The sequence below is a fragment of the Phocoena sinus genome, chromosome 17, assembly GCF_008692025.1.
Source record: "Phocoena sinus isolate mPhoSin1 chromosome 17, mPhoSin1.pri, whole genome shotgun sequence".
Taxonomy (NCBI): Eukaryota; Metazoa; Chordata; class Mammalia; order Artiodactyla; family Phocoenidae; genus Phocoena; species Phocoena sinus.
The window spans coordinates 12627481-12650185 of record NC_045779.1 but is presented as its reverse complement, the minus strand read 5'-3'; the positions used below and the strand labels follow the sequence as shown (position 1 = coordinate 12650185).

General features: G+C 37.6%; 1 protein-coding gene and 1 pseudogene across 3 annotated transcripts; one reads left to right on the top strand and one right to left on the bottom strand.

Annotated features, from left to right (window-relative positions):
• Positions 1-152: 152 nt before the first annotated feature.
• LOC116742192 lies at positions 153-2666 on the bottom strand (annotated as a pseudogene).
• A 122-nt stretch (positions 2667-2788) lies between these two features.
• On the top strand, positions 2789-19648 carry COPS5 (COP9 signalosome subunit 5). 3 transcript variants are annotated; one of them, XM_032609502.1, is made up of 8 exons: positions 2789-3265; positions 5523-5757; positions 6738-6866; positions 7534-7599; positions 8133-8218; positions 13610-13721; positions 17556-17704; positions 19398-19631. In XM_032609502.1, exons 1-8 carry the CDS (start codon positions 3123-3125, stop codon positions 19480-19482), a joined length of 1005 nt encoding a protein of 334 aa, XP_032465393.1. In that variant the 5' UTR covers positions 2789-3122; the 3' UTR covers positions 19483-19631. The 3 variants fall into 3 exon arrangements, with proteins under 3 accessions (XP_032465393.1, XP_032465395.1, XP_032465396.1); XM_032609504.1 differs by having other exon boundaries at positions 2941-3071; positions 19398-19648; XM_032609505.1 differs by having other exon boundaries at positions 2995-3273; positions 19398-19647.
• The last annotated feature ends 3057 nt before the right edge of the window (positions 19649-22705 follow it).

Here is a 22705-nt window from a genome sequence, read left to right as displayed (position 1 = left end):
TCCCAGGACAGTGGGACTAAGAGTCCTTTATCTTAAGTTACTTTGTATAAGGGTTTGAAAGACAAATTATCTTCAAACGTAAGTTAATGTCAAAAACCTCAGGCGGGGGTGTGGACTCCATAATTCTAATGGTTTGGCTTTTTTTTTTTTTAAAGTATCACAATGTTTATTGATAGATACAAGTATATAAAATCAGGGCACGAACATGACTTGATAAATTAAGTAGACTTAATTTCAATACTATAATAAGAGGGAGCAATTCAAATTCCCACCATCTGTTTCACAACCACAAAGACCACTTCAAGGGCATTCACGATCTCTCAAAACTGATCAGTTTTGTGCAAGTAAACCATGTTTCTTTTTTAAAAAGACTTGTGCACTTGCCCAGGCTCAAGGTTATTAAAATCTAGCACATAAAACCCATCACTAAAGGTAGAAATACAGGCAATATACTATTACTGCAGCAACTATCAATTACAGTTAAGAATTTTTCTGTAACAACCAAATGGATAATCAAATATTGCAACAACTCAAGTATTACTGAGCAAAGTGCATTTCTACAGTATTCATTGTTGGTCTTCCATTTTCTAACTTAAAACAGCCTATGATAACTGGCAGCAAAGAAGGTCCTTGCAATAGACTGCCTCCACCTGAGAAATTACAATGTAATTACTGCATGCTGCTAATATACTATCTAAACATTGAAGATACTCCTAAAATATTTGATGGTAGACTATGATTAAGACATTACACTACAAAAAAATCTTATGCAGAAGGAAATACTAACTGACGTGCTTTAAATATTGTGAAAGCATTACAGTGGAATGAATTTTCACAGTGGTTAGGTCAAGTGCAGTTACATCACAGCAACAGTATGTTTTGCACAACTTAAGGTTTTGGCTGGTTCTTTTAGTCAGCTTCTTCCTCTGATTCTTCTTCAGCAGTTTCTAGCCAGGTTAGCCACTGATTCACCTGGAACAAAGCCTTGCCTTTCCCTGTAAACTCTTGGGTTATATCTTCTTTCCAAGCCAAGAAAGCGTCTTCTTAAATAATCTCCATGTCATAGAAGTGAAAAAAACGCAGAGTAACATGCCTTTTGGGAAGTTGCTCTTGTAGCAGTGCACCTGAAGCGCATAGAGGGCAGTGACTTGTAGCTCAACGTGATCATGAAGGAATTTCTGCATTACTGGCTTGTTTTTCCTGCTCTGTTCTTTGGAAGGAGCAGAGGAAGACTGTTTCATCACTGGGTGGGTTTACTTCACTAGAAATATAAGATGCTAGGCATTAAGATGTTCACAGATCTTTTATCTACATGAAGTTTGGAAGACATGTTGTCTTTAATCCACTTATATATGGTTTGAGGGGATGGATCCAACTTTATTTGCTTTAACAGTTCCTTCTCCAATTTGAGGAGTGGGAATAAGAAACTCAGTCCCTTTCCTTCCAAGATCTCCAACATGAGGTCCTTATTCTGATCAATTTCTGGGAGCATTTTCTGCATACTGACGTTGCTTTGTTGGAAAAGCTCTGTTAACCATTCTCGATCTTGTAAGTTAGCTAACTGCTGAAGACAAAGTAAGAAGAGAGGAAAAATACCTTGTATGAGGGTTTGAAAGACAAATTATCTTCAACTGGACGTTAATGTCAAAAACCTCAGGCGGGGGTGTGGACTCCATAATTCTAATGTTTTTGTCTTAACTAAATGTCACACAGCTTTCTAGGAGTAGAGGATACAACTCAGAGCGGAGTGCCCTGCACTCTGAAGCTTACAGTGAAAAAAATACTTCCAAGTAAACAAATACATTATTTCAATGCAATGTAACAGTTACAGAAGCACCTACAGACATTTAGAGACACCATGGAAGGAAGATTACTGGAGAGAGAAGGAAGTCAAGAAAGACTGCATGGTAGAGATCGCTGAGCTGTGTTTTTAAATATTAATATGAGCTCCCAGTCAGAAAAGTAATGGGAGAGCACTTCAGGCAATGCTGACCACTTATGCAAAGTTTCAGGGTAACTAAAGAAAGATGAAGCGGGAGAGGTGAACTGTGATGCTTTTTTCCCTCTTTTTTCCCAGCCAAAACATTACTGAACATCTGTGGTAGGTGTTACGGATAAAACAAGGAATAAGAGACCTGGTTCCTGTGATTTGGAGCTTGGAATCTAGTGTGGAGTGGGGGAAAGCAAGAGAGGAAGAATACCAAAAAGCAGCAAATAAATGAAACGGTTAAACACTGTATTAACTCTTGGATGACAACAAGTAGTCCCCGTAGACTAATCCGGCCTCGGGGACAGAGGTGGTTCTATAGATTAGTGCAGAAGATTAAACTGTAAACTATTTTAAGAACTGGGTACCGGACACTTTCAGTACACCAACAGCTCGCATAGATGTTACTTTTTACAAAAGCGCCAACCGACAGGACCGCAGCGATCCACCAGTTTCCACAGCCCCCTCGGAACGCCAGAGAACGCCCCTCTAGAGAAGTCTAGGGCCCGGCCAGCACGCGCCCTCAGGATTTTACTCATGTGCAGTGATTCACGTGTTATTCTCTCAAAACCAGCATTCAGAATCACTTACATGTCAGTTTTTCCACAGACATCCTTTATTTTTTCTAAGTCTTTCAACAAACTTACGTCGTTTAAAGTACATACACCCACACAAAAATGCTTCTCTCCCCCGTCCCAGCTTAAGGATCCACCCATTTTTAACATGGCGGAAGCCGAGCCTGCGCAGTCCGAAAGAATTCCAGTTTCTGGCATAACGTTACATGCCCTTCTTCCGGTGCGGGAGGCTATACCATTCCCTGAGTAATCACCGTTTTTGTCCTAATTCACACGTACAATTTTCCAAGACCATGCGTTCTCATTTAAGCCATAAAAAGATTCCTCTGTCTCTACTATTGCGTAACTGCTGTTTATACCGTCGCGTTCTCGAAGGACCCCCGCCATTCCCGAATGGTCCGTACCAACTTCACCTCCGGTACTAGGTGTCATGGCGGCCTCGAGAGTCTAGTGCGGGTTTGCACCTGTGCTGGGGCGGGTCCGGAGCCCACAACCGGAAACCCAGCGAGGTAAAGTTGCGTCTAGATTGTGGAGGCAACAGCTTCTCCGATTCCTCGGCGATGGCGGCTTCCGGGAGTGGTATGGCCCAGAAAACGTGGGAATTAGCCAACAACATGCAGGAAGCCCAGAGTATCGATGAAATCTACAAATACGACAAGAAACAGCAGCAAGAAATTCTGGCGGCGAAGCCCTGGACTAAGGAGTGAGGAGGTCCCTGGCGAAACGCAGGGGAGGGCGGGGTGGCGGGAGTCTAAGACACCCAGGGGGAGTGGGAGTTGGAGGGGATAGAGAGCTTGTCTTTTCATGTGCAGGGAGGAGAAAGAGTAAGCGTCTGAGAAATTTTGCTTTACCTTTTTATCCCCGCAAGTAGAGCCTAAGACCCTCCACTGGGGCTTGGTTGATTCCCCTTTCTGTCTCTTTTACCCGTTTGCCTTGAGAGAATGGAAGAGGAAAACGACAAGCGGTGATTTGGGCTTTCACTTCTCAACACCCGTATTGTCACAATATGCTCCACACTCTGCCTTGAACCCTGTGTCGATATATACTTTGTTGGGATCTTCCGCCGATCTCAGGCTGGAGACTGCAGCTATCTTCTTTATCTCTTTAAAAGCTAGCCTATAATCTTTTAGATCTCTAATTGTTTTTTGATTGCTGGTAATTATTTCAGAAACACAACGAGGCTCTGGTCAGTCTCCCAAAATGTTACTCCACCAGTTCACTTAAGCCAGAAATTATATCAAAAGACCTTAAGATTCTTAGCCCCTTAGCAAAACTCCTGTGTCCCTGGGAGTGATGACAGGTAGAGGATTCTTTACCCACAGCATTTATCCTTTTCTGAAAGCAGATATTGTTAGGGAGAGAGTAAAAGGAGCACAGTCTCTCTAATGGATAGACAGGAAAGTAGTGGTCAACAAAAAAAACCATATTTCATCTGTCTCAGTTTTTCACAAGGCAAACTTTAACTGTCAGTATTCAGATTCAGCAACGTTTACTGAGTAATTACTACGGGCTGAGCATTGAGCTATGAATTTCCATGTCATTAAATCTTCATGACAACCCAGTACTGTATTTTTATTCCTTTTTTGCATATATGAAAACAAGCAAATATAGTAAATAACTTATTTCATGATTACACTGAGGCAGCGAACTCTTAAGTGAGCAAGTCAGACCTAAGATCAAATCTCACAACTGTCACTAATTAGTTGATTGACCCTACAAAATTTACTTATCTTCATTTTTTTAATCTGTAAAACAGAAATAAGACCTACCTGGTTAATTATGTCATAAAGATTAGATGAGGTCATGTATAAAAAAAGATCTAGAATGTATGTAATAGAAGCACAATAACTGTGTCTGTCTTTTTTTCCCCAGTAGATAGAGGAGCAAAGATTTTAATTCATATCTTGACTCCCAAGACCAGGTCTCCATATTTTTCAGTTGTGATTGAAATCTGTGGGCAGACATCTTAAAAAGGCTTCTCAAAGACACTGACCACTCTTTACAGACTGGTTAGTTTGCCTGGTTGTCTGCTATTTCTATAGCAAGCTGTGCACTTAGGTTGATATAGCCTGTTAAATATTTGGAAACTATCAGCTTGCCTCACTGTGTGATTGTATCTCTAGTTATATTCATCCTAGCTGTCTTGAGCTCCATCAGTGAGACTGAAATGTAATTTTATTCAACAGTAGTTTGGTCACATCCACAGATGACAAACTGAAATAGCCATCATAGTAGAATTAAAGATATTAAGGCTACATTTTGCATTTTGAGGCTAATGCCACAGAGAGAAGCCACAACCTTCAACACACTGTTCTTTGAGAGTACTGTAAAAGATCGGTTAATAATGCTAATAACAGCCTGCACTTAAAAAGTTTTAGTATGTGTCAGGCACTAAGATAAGCACTTTATATACGTCATTTCATTTACTCCATTTCCTCCTAACAATAGCTCTATGAAAACAGGCACAGATGTTAAGTGGTTGTCTCAAGGTCACAGCTAGGACATGGCAGTGCAAGGATGCAAACCTAGGCAGATGGATGTCAGAGCCCACATTCTTAAGTGTTAGGCCAGAAGGTTAGGCCCAAGAGTAATGAAGCACAGCCATCCAACCAGATTCAGAAGCCGAGATTTGGTGATTCCAAAAGTTAATGGAGAAAAAGTCTATTGAACTGGTTATGTAATTCCTCCTATCTACTTGAATAGCATATTTAAAAACTATTTCATACTTTTCCCTTCCCCCCGTGGGAAGTACTTTGCCACATTATGACATGTTTATCATTTCCATCCCCCTTCCAGAACTGTGTCCTTTTCTACTTCCTTTTTCTTTCCCACATTCTACACTTTCTCCCCATTCCATCAATATAAATTCCTTCAATACTTATTTGTTAATCTCCGCAAAAACTTGTATTGAAATTGTACTTATATAAGAAAGTTAATTACACCATGCCTTTGTTTTGTAGTCACCATTACTTTAAGTACTGCAAAATCTCAGCATTGGCTCTACTGAAAATGGTGATGCATGCCAGATCAGGAGGCAACTTGGAAGTGATGGGCTTGATGCTGGGAAAGGTGGATGGTGAAACCATGATCATTATGGACAGTTTTGCTTTGCCTGTAGAGGGCACTGAAACCCGAGTAAATGCTCAGGCTGCTGCATATGAGTACATGGCCGCATACATAGAAAATGCCAAACAGGTAAAAATGCTGTTCCTTAAAATTTGGTAACTGCAAGAGTCCCACAGTTACTTTTGAGTTTCTAAATTTAAAACTGTTCTCTCTACATTAAAGTTTATATTTTAAGTTACTACATTAAAGTTTATATTTTAAGTTATTCTCAACTGTATATAATGTATATGAGATTAGCATGGATTTTTTAAAATAAATTTTCACTCAGGAGAATAGATCTTAAAAATTCTCATCACAAGAAAAAAAAATTTGTAACTGTGTGTGGTGATGGATGTTATTGTGTCACCACTTATTGTGGTGATCATTTCACAGTATGTACATATATCAAATCATTATGTTGTACATCTGAACTAATATGTGTCGATTATATCTCAATTTAAAAATTTTTTTACAATTCTCACATTCATTATGTGTGTGTGTGTTTAAAACCAAAAATTTGGAAACAACCTAAATGTACCTAGATATCAAGATGATTAAATAAACTACGGTATATCCATACAATGAAGTGCTAGCCAGCCTTTAAAAAAAATAAGAACTAGTTATCTATATATTTATTTATATGAAACAAACCCCAGAATGTTTTGTTGAGTGAAAAAGTAAAGTGTAGAACACTGTAGGTGGTGTGCCATTGTGTGTGTTCTCATTAATCTACATAAATGCAAAGACTATATATTCTATATGCAAAGAATAGCTCTAGAAGACAGATATGTAAGCAGCTGCCTACAGTAGTAACATCTGGGCTGAGAAACTGGTTGAGGGGAAGGAGGTGGTAAGGAGACTGAATAACCTTATTGTACGGGTATCTTATTAATTTTGTGCCTTGGGCATGTATTATCTAAAATATATATTTTTTTAAATTTAAAAGCAGCATATGCTTTAACTATCCTGCATACTATTATTTTACTGTAAGACTATATAAACAGACAAATCACAGGTGTCTCTAAGATTAAACAGGAACTTCAAGCTCTTTTGCCCTCTTCATTTGTTAGGTCGGCCGCCTTGAAAATGCAATTGGCTGGTATCATAGCCACCCTGGCTATGGCTGCTGGCTTTCTGGGATTGATGTTAGTACTCAGATGCTCAATCAGCAGTTCCAGGAACCATTTGTAGCCGTGGTAGTAAGTATTTTTACAACCACTTTTAATTAATTTTCATGAAGATTTACTAAAGCAAGTATACAGAGAAATAAAAACAGTGTGGTAAAGAGCAAGGCTCTGGTGTCAGTCTGCCTAAGCTTGAATCTGAATTCCACCTCTTTGTAGCTGGAACTTTGAACAAGTTACTTAACCTCTCTGCATCTCTTCCCCCACTCTGTAAGATGATGGGTATACACAGCATCTATATCTCAGTTCCCTGCATATAGTAGGCATTCAGTCAATGTTGACTGAATTGATTAAATCAGGAATTGCTAGAGCAGCTCTTGCACTGCTCAGTGTTTTAGATGCAATCCAGGTTACTATGAGGAAGGTAGAAATTGTTCATCTATTAAAGAAAAAAAAACTTGAAAAAGATGAGCAAATCTTCAATTAATACTCTTAAATAATATAATAACTAGATCTAATCTCTAAATTAACGATGAGATTTCTATACTTAACCATTCTGTTGAACTTCTGTGATTTTTCAATTTGGTTATTTTTTTCCCTATTATATGATTATTTTTAATTATGTGTGTGTGTGCATATAGTGTTATATGTACATAGGTATTTCTAGGCTTATAATGTTTAAACAAATAGAAGTATATAGTGATTTTATAATCAGCAGATATTAAATATACCTTTCTTGTAGATTGACCCAACAAGAACAATATCTGCAGGGAAAGTGAATCTTGGAGCCTTTAGGACATACCCAAAGGTAATTTTTTAAATTATAAGTCCCTATAGTTTTTAAAATTTTAAATATGTGATTTATTTTTAAAGATGTGTTATGGTATCTCATTTTGTCCTAAAATAATTTAACAATATTTACAAAATAGAAGTCCAACTACCACAAATTGCCCTTAGCAAAAGACAATACACTTGTGCTGCATATTATTAATTTTATTTCAAAAGCAGTCTTCATTTGTTAATAAGTATTTGTATGTCCATGGCATTCTGATGGGTACTAGAGAAACAAGTTAAATCCATCTACTTCCTTCCATGCAATCTGAAATAGATATGAGCAAAAATATGTATCACCTGAGGACAAGAAAAATGAATCTATAAGCCAAATCCAGCCTTCAGCCACCAAATGGGGTTGAGGGAGGGTATAAGCAATATACTTAATGTTTTGGGGAGTATTTGGCTCCCCAAAATTAATGTTTCTATAAATAGAAAGCTGCATAGAAAATATGTTTTTCCTCTGTTTTGTTTTGTTTAAATCTTCTATTTTCTTCATTTTTTGTTTAGGGCTACAAGCCTCCTGATGAAGGACCTTCTGAGTACCAGACTATCCCACTTAATAAAATAGAAGACTTTGGTGTACACTGCAAACAGTAAGTAATTTAAAAATGTATCTGATGCCAAAATCATCATAAGAAACCTTAGAGGTCATCCAGACCAAGCCCCTAATTTTATTTTATTTTATTTTTTTTGCGGTATGTGGGCCTCTCACTGTTGTGGCCTCTCCCGATGTGGAGCGCAGGCTCGGCGGCTTTGGCTCACAGGCCCAGCCGCTCCGCGGCATGTGGGATCCTCCCGGACCGGGGCACGAACCCGTGTCCCCTGCATCGGCAGGCGGACTCTCAACCACTGCGCCACCAGGGAAGCCCCAAGCCCCTAATTTTATAGATAAGAAAAAAAGTTCAGATGAAATGCATTTCATAATCTTTTAAAATAATAGTAAGAATATACAAATTTAGGATGATGTTTGAATTTTATTAATAATTGTTTTAATCTAACATGTTATTTACCTTTCACACATACATAAACACTTTATCAATGTTCCAGACACTTGGCCCGTTAACGAATTTAACAGTTGAGAGAAGTTGTATTCAGGGCCAGCCTGATACTGGCATTTCTGCAGCCTTCAATGTATCCAGTTTCCACTTAGCAAAAATTCTCCCCAAACAGTTTCACTCCAAAAGTTAAAGAAGCCATACTAAAAACTACTTAATTGTATACTCCTTTAAAATAGTGAATTTTATGGTATGTGAATTATTGTATACATCTCAATTTTTTAAACTGCTAAACCAATGAAGACAGTTATCTCCACCTTCTAAATGTATCTTACCACCTCTCTTACTATCACCTTGATCCAAGCCACAGCCATCTGGAGCTTAAATCAAAGCACTAGCCTTCTAGGTGGTCTTCCTGCTTCTGACCTTTACCCCACCCCTTAAAGGTCTTTTGTCAGCCAGACAGATTCTATTAAAATGTGAGTTAGACCATGTTCCTCCTTCTCAGAATAGCTTCCCATCTCACTAAGAATAAGATCTATAGTGCTTACCATGGACCACACAACCCTATGTAGCCTGGCCCCCACCATCTCTCTGAGCTCATTTCCTGTCACTGAGCCTTTGCTCTCTCCATTCCAGCCATAGTGGCCTCATTATGGTTTATCAGATGTACTAGGCAGGCTCCTGCCTCAGGGCCTTTGCACTTGCTAATCCCTCTGCCTGGAACATCCTTCCTTATTTCCATGTGACTCACTATTTCAATCAACCAGTGTCTGTTTAAGGGTCACCTTAACAGAGAATGTTCATTGATCACCCTATTTAAATTAGCACCTTCTTGTCACTCGGTGTTACCTTTCCCTGCTTTATTTTTCTTCTTAGCACTTGTCACCACCTTATATGTTTTTGTTTCGTTGTTACTGACCTCATTAGAATGTGAACTTCATGAGAGCAGAATCAATTCACTGCTGTATCCTAACATTTAAAATAGGACATGGCACATAGAAGGGTGGGCACCCCCCCAAAAAAAGAGGAAAAATGTTGCCTAAATGATTACTAGTGTCCCTTTCTCCATACCTCCCATCCCACTTCAAGGAATACCTTAACTACCCATGTGCTACTACTGCTTATTTTTGTGTTTAGAAATTCTTAGAAAATTACAGAATTTCTAAAGTTTAATTTTTAAATATATCTGGTTTTCAGTCATCCCTGACATACTTCTGGAAAAAAAGGATTCTATTTTATTTTTCAATGAGAGGTTGGGAATTAAATCACTTAATTTGCTCTACTGAAAAGAACTTAAACCATTCCTGTTTGAGAGAATTGCTCCTAAGCATGGAAACACCTTTGCCGTGATACTTTCATTTTCAGAGTTAACCATTTTTTTCATTTATATTGATTTGTGGTATCAAAAGCTTATACCTTTAATACCTGCTCTACTTCTTTCACCACCAGCAGCAGCTTTTGAAACAAAAAAAGACTGCGGGAGTCTGTGCTTTCTGTATCCAAACAAATCTGCATTTCCTGTGTTTCTGAAATAAAAGCCTGTCAAAGAGGAGTTACTGCATTCTAGCTACCTGCACTGCTAGAGCGTAGAATTTTGAACCTGGAATTACTAGGATATTCAAAGATACTCTCTTACTTAGGATCAGTTCCTAAATAAAGAGTAAACTTTTTCATAGGGCAAATAAGTTGCTTAATTTATTTTTATTTCAAATCATTAATGAAATATAGTGCCAAGTTGAAAGAGCAGGGGTTTTGTACAGGCTCATTATATATCCATTTCCTAACTTATTTGACAATGAGCTATTATTTGTAGTTTATATTGATCTTTTTTTTCTTTTCTAGATTAAATTCTAGATCATAATCCAAAGTTTGTTTTAAACATAGAATCTAATATAGATACTAAATATATTTAACTTTGAAGAGGCTTAGTAAAAATAAGACACAAAGTGTTTTTTAAATTAGCTTGTATGTTATCAGTGTTATACAGGCACATAGTTTAAAGAGTCAAATGGTTCTATGAAATTTATTATAAAATAAACAATCTTGTACCATTCCCTTTTGCATCTCCCAGAGGCAATCACTTAAACTATTATAGTTATTCTGTTTAAGTATTTACCCCCGTATCTTCAGAGAGCATGCTGATAGTGCTACTTCTTGATTTTCAGTTCTAGGCAGTATCTATTATTGACTTCCCATACAGAAGATGAGGATTTAGCTCCACGAATAATTTTGAATATTCTCCTTGTTTTCAACTCTGCTACTGAGATTTGCAGCTAATCACTACATAGTAGACCAAAAATTTTCATTGCATCAACCTACGGAATTAAAACAGTAATAACATTAAGGTGGTCCATATATTTTAAAACATGAAAGTCTATTCTAGACCCTCAAGTTTGAGTTCCCTTATTTTCCATCCTTTATAAATCTAAATATCTGTTGCTGTGCTCATCCTCTCATGTCTTTTTTCCCTCAAGTATCAGAGGTACAACCCCTCCTTTCTAAAACTGACCTTTCCACTTGAGCCCCTGCCTTCTCTCCCCATACCTAACCCCCTCAACTCCCAGGGCCTCACTTCTTAAACAATGTCTTAAATGTCTACACTCTGGATATAACAATTAAGACCGTGAGGTTTTGATAATAGACATAACTTAACATATCCTTTTGCTGCTACTTTCTAATTCTGTGGCTTTGAACAAGGTCTTTACTCTCTAGAGTTGTTTTTTTGTCTATAGAATGGGAATAATAAATCCTTCCTTGTATGGTTGTAGGAAAGATTAAATGAGAATGTATGTAAAGCACCAGGACATAATAAGTGCTCAAGAAATATACTATTCCACTTCCACATTTCACTATAGCTATGTCCCTTTCATATACACATATGCATGGATATCTTAATCTTGAACAAGCCTTTACTTAGAATTATCTTTAAATTCTTACTCTTTTTTTATTTCTTCACTCCTGAATTGAATGAACAAGAATTTTTTGTCGTATCCATGTGTGCTTATCTTTTACACCACCAACCTGAGTGTGAGCCTTTATCTCCTCACATCTGCCACGCTGCTGTGGCATCCCTTGTGGTATCCCTGCCTCCATTTTGTCTCCTTTAACACATCTTACCACAGCCAGCTTTCTAAACTACCTCTTTGGCTATATCATTGATCTGCTCAAACACCTTCTATGAGTCCCAAGTACCTAGAAGATCATTTCTTAGCCTTTTATGTAATGTCCTCTGCCAGCTAGACCCCAACATAGCTTTCTAGGTTTCCCTTCACATAATTCTTCTGCTCCTGCTAAACTGTCCAGGCAAACTGATTAACTTATTATTCCCTTCACGACTTTCCTTTTTGTGAGTCAGTGCTCTCTGCCTAATACTACCTCCTCGTTCTCAGCATATCCACACTATAGACTCATGTAAGGGTTACTCTAAATTCTGCCTTTTCGCTGGGGCTTCTCAGGCAGTTCTGTCTATACTAAGAGTACTCATTATCTCTAACATTCAATTGGCAGGTGATTAATTTTAAATATGCACCATAGCACCACTTGTTATTCAACATATATCATTATATATTTAACATTTTGTGGATTCACCCCACATTTCCCATAAAAATGGTAAGCTCCTTAAGGTAAGCAAGTCCCTTGTGTTTCTTTGTATCCACTGATGTACAGAACATAATGAGATATTTATTATTTTTATTTATTTATTTTTTATAAATTTATTTATTTTTGGCTGCCTTGGGTCTTTGTTGCTGCGCGCGAGCTTTCTCTAGTTGCAGCAAGCGGGGGCTACTCTTCATTGCGGTGCGCGGGCGTCTCGTTGCAGTGGCTTCTCTTGTTGCAGAGCACGGGCTCTAGGCATGCGGGCTTCAGTAGTTGTGGCTCTCGGGCTCTAGAGCACAGGCTCAGTAGTTGTGATACACGGGCCTAGTTCCTCCATGGCGTGTGGGATCTTCCCGGGCCGGGGATCGAACCCATGTCCCCTGCACCGGCAGGCTGGTTCTCAACCACTGCACCACCAGGGAATCCCCTGCGATATTTAAATATTTATTACTTTAAAAAAATATATATGTTTCAGGGCTTCCCTGGTGGCGCAGTGGTTGAGAGTCCGCCTGCCGACACAGGGGACACGGGTTCGTGCCCCAGTCCGGGAAGATCCCACATGCCGTGAAGCGGCTGGGCCCGTGAGCCATGGCCGCTGAGCCTGTGTGTCTGGAGCCTGTGCTCTGCAACGCGAGAGGCCATAGCAGTGAGAGGCCCGCGTACTGCCAAAAAAAAAAAAAAAAATATATATATATATATATATATATATATATATATTTCAGACATTTAACCAAATTTTCCTTGCTATCCCTGATTACAAATTAGGTACCTTTGGAAGCAGCAGTAATTCTTTTATGTGGCTTAAGGACCTACCTTAAAGTTTGCTTTTCCAAAAAGCAGTAGGTCCTTATTAGGGGATTAAAAAGGGAGGAATGGGGAGTCCACATGACATTTTCAGGAGCTTTTCGTTTGTTTTTGTTTTTTAATTTTTATTGGAGTATAGTTGATTTACAATGTTGTGTTAGTTTCAGGTGTACAGCAAAGTGAATCAGTTATATATTTTTGATATTTTTAAAAGCCTAACAAAAGTTATAGTTGACCCTAGAGAGGTAGTTCATTAAGTTTGTGTGCTATTGGCCGGAATTTATGAACTCAATGACATGGATAAACATATGTCATTCAGAAGTGTTGATTAGTTCTTGATAATTTCTTGGGAATTTCTGGGCTCTACAGAGGGGAGAAATATAACAACAATGTTTATTTAGTTATCAGATTTGAAACCATACCCCTAAAGAGTAAGGAAACCGTGTTTACCTGTTATTCTATTAGACTAAAAATTAAAATATGACTATTTGGATATGAAATGTAATTCACTTAAATTTGGCCATAACCTTTATATGATGTGGTTGAATTTTTTTCACTCACTAGATTTGTGCTTTTGTTTCATAGATATTATGCCTTAGAAGTCTCATATTTCAAATCCTCTTTGGATCGCAAATTGCTTGAGCTTTTGTGGAATAAATACTGGGTGAATACGCTGAGTTCCTCTAGCTTGCTTACTGTAAGTACTATACTTGCAAAGAATGTGTTTGAATTTTTTTTTTTTTTTTTTTTTTTTTTTTTTTAATTTATTTATTTAGTTTTGGCTGTGTTGGGTCTTCGTTTCTGTGCGAGGGCTTTCTCTAGCTGCGGCAAGCAGGGGCCACTCTTCATCGCGGTGCGCGGGCCTCTCACTATTGCGGCCTCTCTTGTTGCAGAGCACAGGCTCCAGACGCACAGGCTCAGTAGTTGTGGCTCACGGGCCTAGTCGCTCCGCGGCATGTGGGATCTTCCCAGACCAGGGCTCGAACCTGTGTCCCCTGCATTGGCAGGCAGACTCCCAACCACTGCGCCACCAGGGAAGCCCTGTTTGAATTTTTTATCAATCTACATAAGTTGTTTAATATCTGAAACTCTTTTTCATGGAAAGGCTATATCTGACTTGGCCAATATATTAATTAGGCCTGGGGGCAGATTCTATATGACCAGAGGTGGATTGTGATACTAGGCCAAGCCAAGATTTGTGTTGTGTACCACTGAGACTAAGCCTAATATATATACAAATATAGTGGCCAGATGAGGGTGAGGCCTCCCCCTGCCTTGAACAGACTTACAGAGTTAACTGTAAGTACTGTTTTTTGTTGTGTATGTTTTTTTTTTGTTGTGTATGTCAGGTAGGACTCTGGTTACAAGTGACAGGAGACCCAAACAAGCTGGCTTAAACAAAAAAGAGAATCATGTAAACTGCAAAGTGCAGGAGTAGGGCTTACTTCACGCACAACCTAAATTTGCATTCAGACAATATTATGAGGTCTTGGTCTTCCTCTCTCAGCTTTGATTTCAAGTCAGTTGGCTTCAGTTTCAGACTTCATGTGAAACCAAGATGGCAGCATTAGCTTAGCTCTCCCAGCCTCTCAGTTTCACACTGAAAAGACCAAGATACACACATATCCCCACATATTCTCAGGCAAAGCCTCATTGTGTCTGGAGTTTTGTAGGTCACATGCCCATCCTTAAACCTGCTCTGGGTGAAGGGCATGAACACCATGAGTTCATGGGCCAGGGCAAGTGCTTTACTGCTGGGCTGGGGTAGAAGAAACTCTCAGGAGCATGTGGACTAAGAATGTCCTCAGAAGGAAATCAGAATATCACTACCTTAAAGCAGCAGATGCTAAGCAGAAAAAAAAAAAAAATAGTAGTGAATATATCATTAAAATCTAACATTTAGAAGAATATTTAACAAACTTCTATCTAGAGCTTAGTAAGGAACAGTTTTGTTTTGGTTTTTTTACTTTTTTTTTTTTTTTAAGTAAGCTACTTCATATAGCACAGTATAACATAGTGGTTAGAACCACAAAATTTGGAATAAAATAAACTCAGTTCAGAAACAACTCTGCCACTTTACTAGCTGTGTGTGACCTTCACAACATTATGTAATGTGACTAAGCTTTTCTAGTCTAATGATAATAGTACCCACATTGTTAAGTACACTGAGATTATATGAAATATTTTATATATAAAGTAATTAGCAAAGTACTAGGCATATAGTAAAGCCTTACTAAATTATTGTTTGTTTGATTCATTGTATTCATGGGAAAAGACCTCACTTGAGCATATTTACTATGGTTTTAAATATAATTCTGACAAGCTTCCTGTTATTTCTTTTTTTTTTTTTTTGCGGCACACGGGCCTCTCACTGTTGTGGCCTCCCGTTGCGGAGCACAGGCTCTGGACGCGCAGGCTCAGCGGCCATGGCTCATGGCCCCAGCCACTCCGCGGCATGTAGGATCCTCTTGGACCAGGGCACGAACCCACGTCCCCTGCATCAGCAGGCGGACTCTCAACCACTGCGCCACCAGGGAAGACCCCGTTATTTCTTATCCTCAACGGTCAGAAATAGCAAATTAGAAGGAAAGAGAGTGATCATAATAGCAAACATTTATTAAATGCTTCCTATGTACCAGGCATGGCTAAATGCCCCATGTGTGGTGTTTCCTTAGAGGCAAGTATACTAATAGCAGCCAGAAGTGACACATGATGGCAAGGGGAGGAAACAGTAAGACTGGAGCTTTCTGAACCTTTGTATAAAAGCATACAGCTCTGGGCTTCCCTGGTGGCACAGTGGTTAAGAATCCACCTGCCAATGCAGGGGACACGGGTTGGAGCCCTGGTCCAGGAAGATCCCACATGCCACGGAGCAACTAAGCCCGTGCGCCACAACTACTGAGCCTGCGTGCCACAGCTACTGAAGCCCGCACACCTAGAACCCATGCTCTGCAACAACAGAAGCCACTGCAATGAGAAGCCCACGCACTGCAACGAAGAGTAGCCCCCGCTCGCTGCAACTAGAGAAAGCCCGTGGGCAGCAACAAAGACCCAATGCAGCCAAAAATAAATAAATAAAATAAATAAATTTATTTAAAAAAAAAAAAGCATACAGTCCTATTTACTCAGCCTGTGGCTGTCCCTGTATTCCAGAACTGCATATATTGAGGACATTAATAATCAAGAAAAGGTTAAATTATATTTCTTCCTTTTTTGTAGTTTTATACCTAGTACATTGCATTACTAAGCATTCTAAGAAAAAATAAATATATGTTCATCTCTTTCCCCAGCTAAAGCATGTAATCTAAAAGCTACAAGAAAAAATTTATTTTCTGATTTATATTATTTCTCTGTGTGTTTGAAATGTAATTGATTTATTTTTTCATTTCTGCCATCCTACATTTATTGGCTTGAGCTAAATCTTCCAAATGTGACATGGTCTACAAATATTAGTGTTTTCTCCAAATCTGTGGGGGAGAATGTATTGGTGACCTAAACCATTTAGATCCAGAATATAATTGCATCTTTTTAAAAATATCATAAGTTTGTAAAATCACTGGAAAGCTGATAGCATTTTAAAGGGCTCTTTGTAGTAACTATGATGACAGCAAATAATGTTTTTAAATGTCTTGTGATTGAACTGTATTTCCTATACACTATTTTACAGACTAAGCAAATAGAATAAAATAAAGATATTCCAGTAAAATGTTTTTTAAAAATATTACAGTTAAGTATACATATGTAATTATTAATTTTTTTGTTTTTAAAATGTATGAAATAGTAACAGCATATATAATATTTCAGCTTACTAAATGTGGGTGTCCCTGTGAGTATACAGCAATACTCTAAAATATAACTATAGCTATAGCTAGGTGGAGGGATTGTAGGTATTTCCTTTTTTTTTTTATACTGCTCTACATTTTCCACATTTTCTGTATAACTATTAATTTTATAATCAGAAAAGCTAAAACAAATATAATTTTTAAAATACTGTCATAAATACTAATTCTGGAAGTTCAACATGAAAAAGTAACAAAATTAGCTAACAATTATTAAGGCTTTACCAGGTGTCACTGACAGTCCTACGAGCTTTATATATATCACTTCACATAGCTTTAAGATAGAAATTATCACCTTCCTCCCCCATTTTCACAAGAAGACTTGAAGGCACAGAAAAGTAAAGGAGTTCTCCCAAGGCCCCCCAGCTAATCTGCAGCAGGCCAGAACCTGGAGTCAGATCTGTGTACTTCAAAGCCTCTCATAATAACAAATATTAGATTTAAGCAGTCAAAAAGAACAATTCCAAATTTAATCTTTAAATTATAAAAGGTGAAAAACTCTACACTTGAACTGCTTGAGCTTTGGAATCAGTTTTTGCAAGTATAATTTGACTTCTTCCTTCACTGACTATCCACTTAGATTTCATAGTGGAATTATTTGTAAATGAAACGTTCTATATGGAAGAAAATTTACATACTTTTTTAATGATAGACTAGTATCATATACTGACACAATATCATTTTCCCCACAGAATGCAGACTATACCACCGGTCAGGTCTTTGATTTGTCTGAAAAATTAGAACAGTCAGAAGCCCAGCTGGGACGAGGGAGTTTCATGTTGGGTCTAGAAACACATGACCGAAAGTCAGAAGACAAACTTGCCAAAGCTACACGAGACAGGTAAGTTAAGCAAATCTATTCCTACCTCTAACTTTTTTTCTTTCAAGATTTTCAAATAAAAGGATTCAAATTCCTTACGGTTAAACTTATAACTTACAATGGTACCTGAATATTAACTTATTTGGACCTTTAAGAGTTCTCAAATGCAGGTTTTGACTTTGAAAATTTAGGAGACAGTAGGTACATTAAAGGCTCTTAAGGGTCTAGGTAATGTTATGAAAAACTTGCAGTCACCTTTTCCAGGTTCAGCTAGAAAGTGTAAGAAAGAAAACCAATCCATTGCTGGATCTTTAAACAAAAACAAAAACAAAACCTTGCAAAAGGATGTCCTCAGCTATTCTAACCTAATCATCATCTGAAGGATTAAATTAGGATTTAAGTTTATCAAATTTCAAATTTTTATAAAGTTTTAAACCCCTAAATATCAGAGAAGTGATTGTATCTCTCTTATTTTTCTGAAATAATCCTTTATACAGTAATTGAGTATCCCAAATTTCACTACAAGAATTTGTTAGGAACAAAGTTGGGCTGTGTTCTCTGATAACTCATGAAATAATTATGTGGTCCTTCAGATGCATACAGGATTGGGAAGACTACTAAATAACATTTACTTTCACAAAAATTTGAATTTTAATGTGATAATTAGGGGTAGAGAGGAAAGGAAGACTATGTTGACATCTATGTAAACCAGTACCTTGGTATCCATTTTAAGAAAAACTGGACTAGTTGATAGGAAAGAAAAGAGAGAAGGGAGGGTGCAGAGTGTATTAGGAGTAGAAGCCATCTTGGGTTAGAATGATCTCATTCCCTTCCTCTCCATGGGTTTTTAAAAGGTATAGAGGTAGTAGCCTGGATAAAAATTACATTTTTCTTTGGCATTAGGTCTTACTTTTGATACTTGCTCTGAATATGTCATTTTGCTCATCTGTCTTTACATGTGTCTGATTTTTTAGTGTCTAATTTTATCTGCATTTACATCTCGATTTCTTATGAAGCAAAAATTTCACTGTGGGAATGTAGTTATATAAGAAGAAAAGTAGGAAGGAGAAAAGTAGTAGTACAAAAGTAGAAAATTTTCCTTCTGGGGATAACTTTACAAGAATTGCATCTCTTCTGAATTTTGGTGGGTTTTTATTGTGTTTTTTTGTTTTTGTCTTGTTATCAATTTTAAAATGTAAGTTCTTCACCCACTAACCTAACTTTGGCTTTGAATTGTTTGAAGGATGTTTGTGATTATTTCAGGAAAAAAAGCATAAGATTCATTAAAATCATTTTTAAAAATTATTCTAAGTAATGAACAACAAGGAATAGCAGATTTTAATGTAACATTGGAATCAATCTATAATTATAAATTATAAATAACTTCGGTAACCTTCTAAAACAGAACTTTTCCCAAACCTTCTGACATATAACAAAATTAACTGTTATGAATTATATCAAATTTTACATTGTCATTCTCTTGGGAAGGTGTTAGTAAGTAGTGAAATGATCAAAAGACATGCAGAAGGCTAAAAATCACTATAGTATACTATAAAGAGTAAACTATAAATTGGTACAGTATATTTTGCGGAGTATGAATAGGACCAAAAATCATTATTTGCGTGCAAGGATGGAAATGGGGGAGGGGGGATTTGCATGTTTGAAATAGTTCTCAGTTCTTGTGACATTATGTGATGTGTTTTTTTCTTTCCAGCTGTAAAACTACCATAGAAGCTATCCATGGATTGATGTCTCAGGTTATTAAGGATAAACTGTTTAATCAAATTAACATCTCTTAAAAAATCACTAAGTAGTACTTCTGCCTGAAAGCCAGTATGAGAAAAATACTCAAGTAACACTTTGAAACCAGTTACCAAAAATCTGATTAGAGGAATAAGGTGCTCTGAAGTATCCTAAATATTAACATTCTATAATAAAATTCTTTAAAATAAAATGGTTCTTTCATTGTTTTGTGGGAGGGTTACATTATTTTTCTAGTATCCTTTAATGTTCTTAAATATGAGAGAAAGAAATATTGTTAGAACCTTTCTGTTTTTTAAAATCTTGCCTATATAAATTAGTCAAAAGATTGCAGCATTTCACTGCCATATTATCAGAGCCACTTTTCAATTTGCCTAAACCTTCTTTTGATAGTCTGTTAGTAAAAATACAATTTAATGTAACATTTTTATGTTCCTGTGAAACACTGTCACACCATAAATTATTTTCCTGAAAATCAAATAACTTAAATTTGAGACAGAGCCTAGCACAGGTATCTAGTCATTCAAATATTCACCAAGTGCCTTTACTGTACCAGGCCCGGTTTTACTCTCGAGATATTCTAAACAAGACAGACCTGGCCACTGTCCTCACAGAACTTCCAGTGGTGGCTAAGTTAACAAGAACCTAAGTATACTGCTGTGAAGGGAGAAATAAAGTGTGCTGGGGAACTCTCAGGAGGAACACTTACCCCAGAGAGGAGTTACCCAGGTAGGCTTCCTGAAGCAAGTGACCTGACATTAAGCTGAAATTTGAAAGATAGGAGGACTAGCCAGAAAAAGCATAAGAGAAGCTATTACTTTCTAAACAAAGAGTACAGCGATATGTGGAAGGCCTGAGGCAGAGAGCAAGAACTTAGAACCTTCAAGAACTGAGATTCATTTAGATCTGAGAGTGTTGAGTAGTACGTGGGGAGTGACAAGAGATGACTTTATTCATTAAGATGAGCATAGATTCTGCAGGGGCCTTTTGGACTTTATCCTAACAGCAATAGGGAGTTAAAAGAGTTTTAAACAACAGAAATGTACTAGACGGATATTTCTAAGAGCACTCTGTTAAGAAAGCTGTGGTCGAGGGCTGGATGAGATCAGATGAGATGCTTTGTGGAAATAAAGACTGAGAAGAGGGCCCAAGACATGGCAAACATCAAATTTAAAATGGTCAGAGGAAGAGGAGACCACAAGAGGTGACTTCACATGTGGCCCAGAGGTCAAGGAAAACAAAGTCTAAAAGTTTTTGATTAGATTTAGTAAAGAGGGGTCTTTGGTAAGATGAGGATGCCAGTTAACATTAGTATCCAAATACTTTCTCAGACAGTTGATGATATAGTAGCATTTTTGGTCTCATTTTATATCCCTTTAAATAAAAGCAGGCATCCCAATTTCAGATGGCTGAACCTCACCTCCATTTTTAGGCCCTTTTAAAAAAAAATGATGACTGCCTCCAGTGAGCAGCTAAAAGCTGTGTTTACTGCCACAGCCTTCAGTGATACCAGCTCATGCCGAGCCATTCAATTAGGAACAATAACAAGCTCACTGAGGTTTCTCTGACAGACATGATTGAAGGATTGAAGTTTTGACATGAAAGAGTGAGTCATTGAAGTTACCATGAAAACATACTAGCAGTTTTCATTCCAAGACTTGACTGTTATCCACATTTAATTTGACATTGGTGATCTAATCAATTAAGATATCTTGGTGTGATGGAAAATGCCTATGCTAACAACAGGGAATTGCCAGAAAAAGAAAACTTGTCAGTCCTAACTTCACTGGACTCAGTATTTCAGTTATGATGCCTTGGTTGCAAGTAATGACAAAAACAAACAAAAACAGTTGCTTAAACAAAGAATTTGTTGGTTCACCTAACTTCAGAGTCCAAACACTTATTTGGCTTAGGCATAGTTGGATTAGGCTTCCAGTAATGGTTCTCACAGCTCTGCCCTCCACATGTTGACCTAAACCTCAAGCTGGATTCCTCCACATTGGCTGTACACCACACCATCCAGTCACAGGGAAAAAGCTGCTCATGGTTTTCAAAGTAAGGTTCTGACTTCACTCTGATTGGTCTAACTTGGGTCATGAGCCCACTCCTAGGATTATATATATATAGTGACTGGTTTAGACCAATTAAGGGTAACTCCTGGAGCTGGGAGTGGGGTCAGTAACACCCAAAATTCATGACTACTACACACTAAGGCTAAATGGATACTACAGAGCAACCAACAACGTCCCCTCTGCTTAACAGTCCAGCCCACGCAAAAATAGCCCCACAAAAGAGTATTTGCATTCTATTGTAAATGCAGTTACTTTATTAAAAGCAAGAACCTTTATAAATATTTTTAAAGTATATCTTTAAGTTTTAATGTATTGTCATGATCACTTTTGATATAAGTGCTCTAATTCATAATACTGAGATTTTAGGAAATCAAGGGTCAATTTGCAGCCATCATTCAGAAACTAACTCATGAATTGGCATTGCTTTTTCCTGCAAAGTGTTATCTTACAGCCTTGAGCTATTCAGGAGCTGAAAAGGCCATTTTCTAAGTGAAGTCTGGTTTTTGTTCAGCTTCAAATTTTTTCAGAGATAATTTCTCAAACTCTATGGTGATAATATACAGGAAATGTCAATCATCATCAAAAACTTAATCCCAATGTCCAAGTAATAAAACTGGAGCCAGAAGCACAGGCTGGAGCAGAGATAGAGAGAAGTCAGTGGATGTGGGTTGGGGATTGGGACCAGATAAGGGTACAGCGAGATCCCAGAATCAAGGATGTTCCAACTTTTCCAGATTGTTTTAATATCTCAAGGTCCCAGTTCCAAACAAATCAACAACATTAACTTTTCTATATATTGTTGAGAATTTATGCATTTGGTATCATTTTTAGGTTATACTGTCCAGTTATATAAGTATGTCATTCACACATTTTATTTATTGGTTAACAATAAGACACCACACAAGTTGTTATTTTGAAATCAGTAGTACTGCCAAGAACAAAGAGCCAACAGGGGCAGAGAAACCATTTGTGCTCCATTGTTTCTGAATTTGGAAAATCGGCTCTGAGACCAAACATCACGTGCTCCATTTGAGAGATCAAGTCTGAAGATTGTTGTCACAAATTAGTATGACTACCTGGTATTCAGGATTTTGAAAAATCACTGCATTGCATAATAGAATAATAAACTGCCCTATATTGCAGCCACTTGAAAATAAACACAGAAGAGCAGGAACATAAGTAACTATAC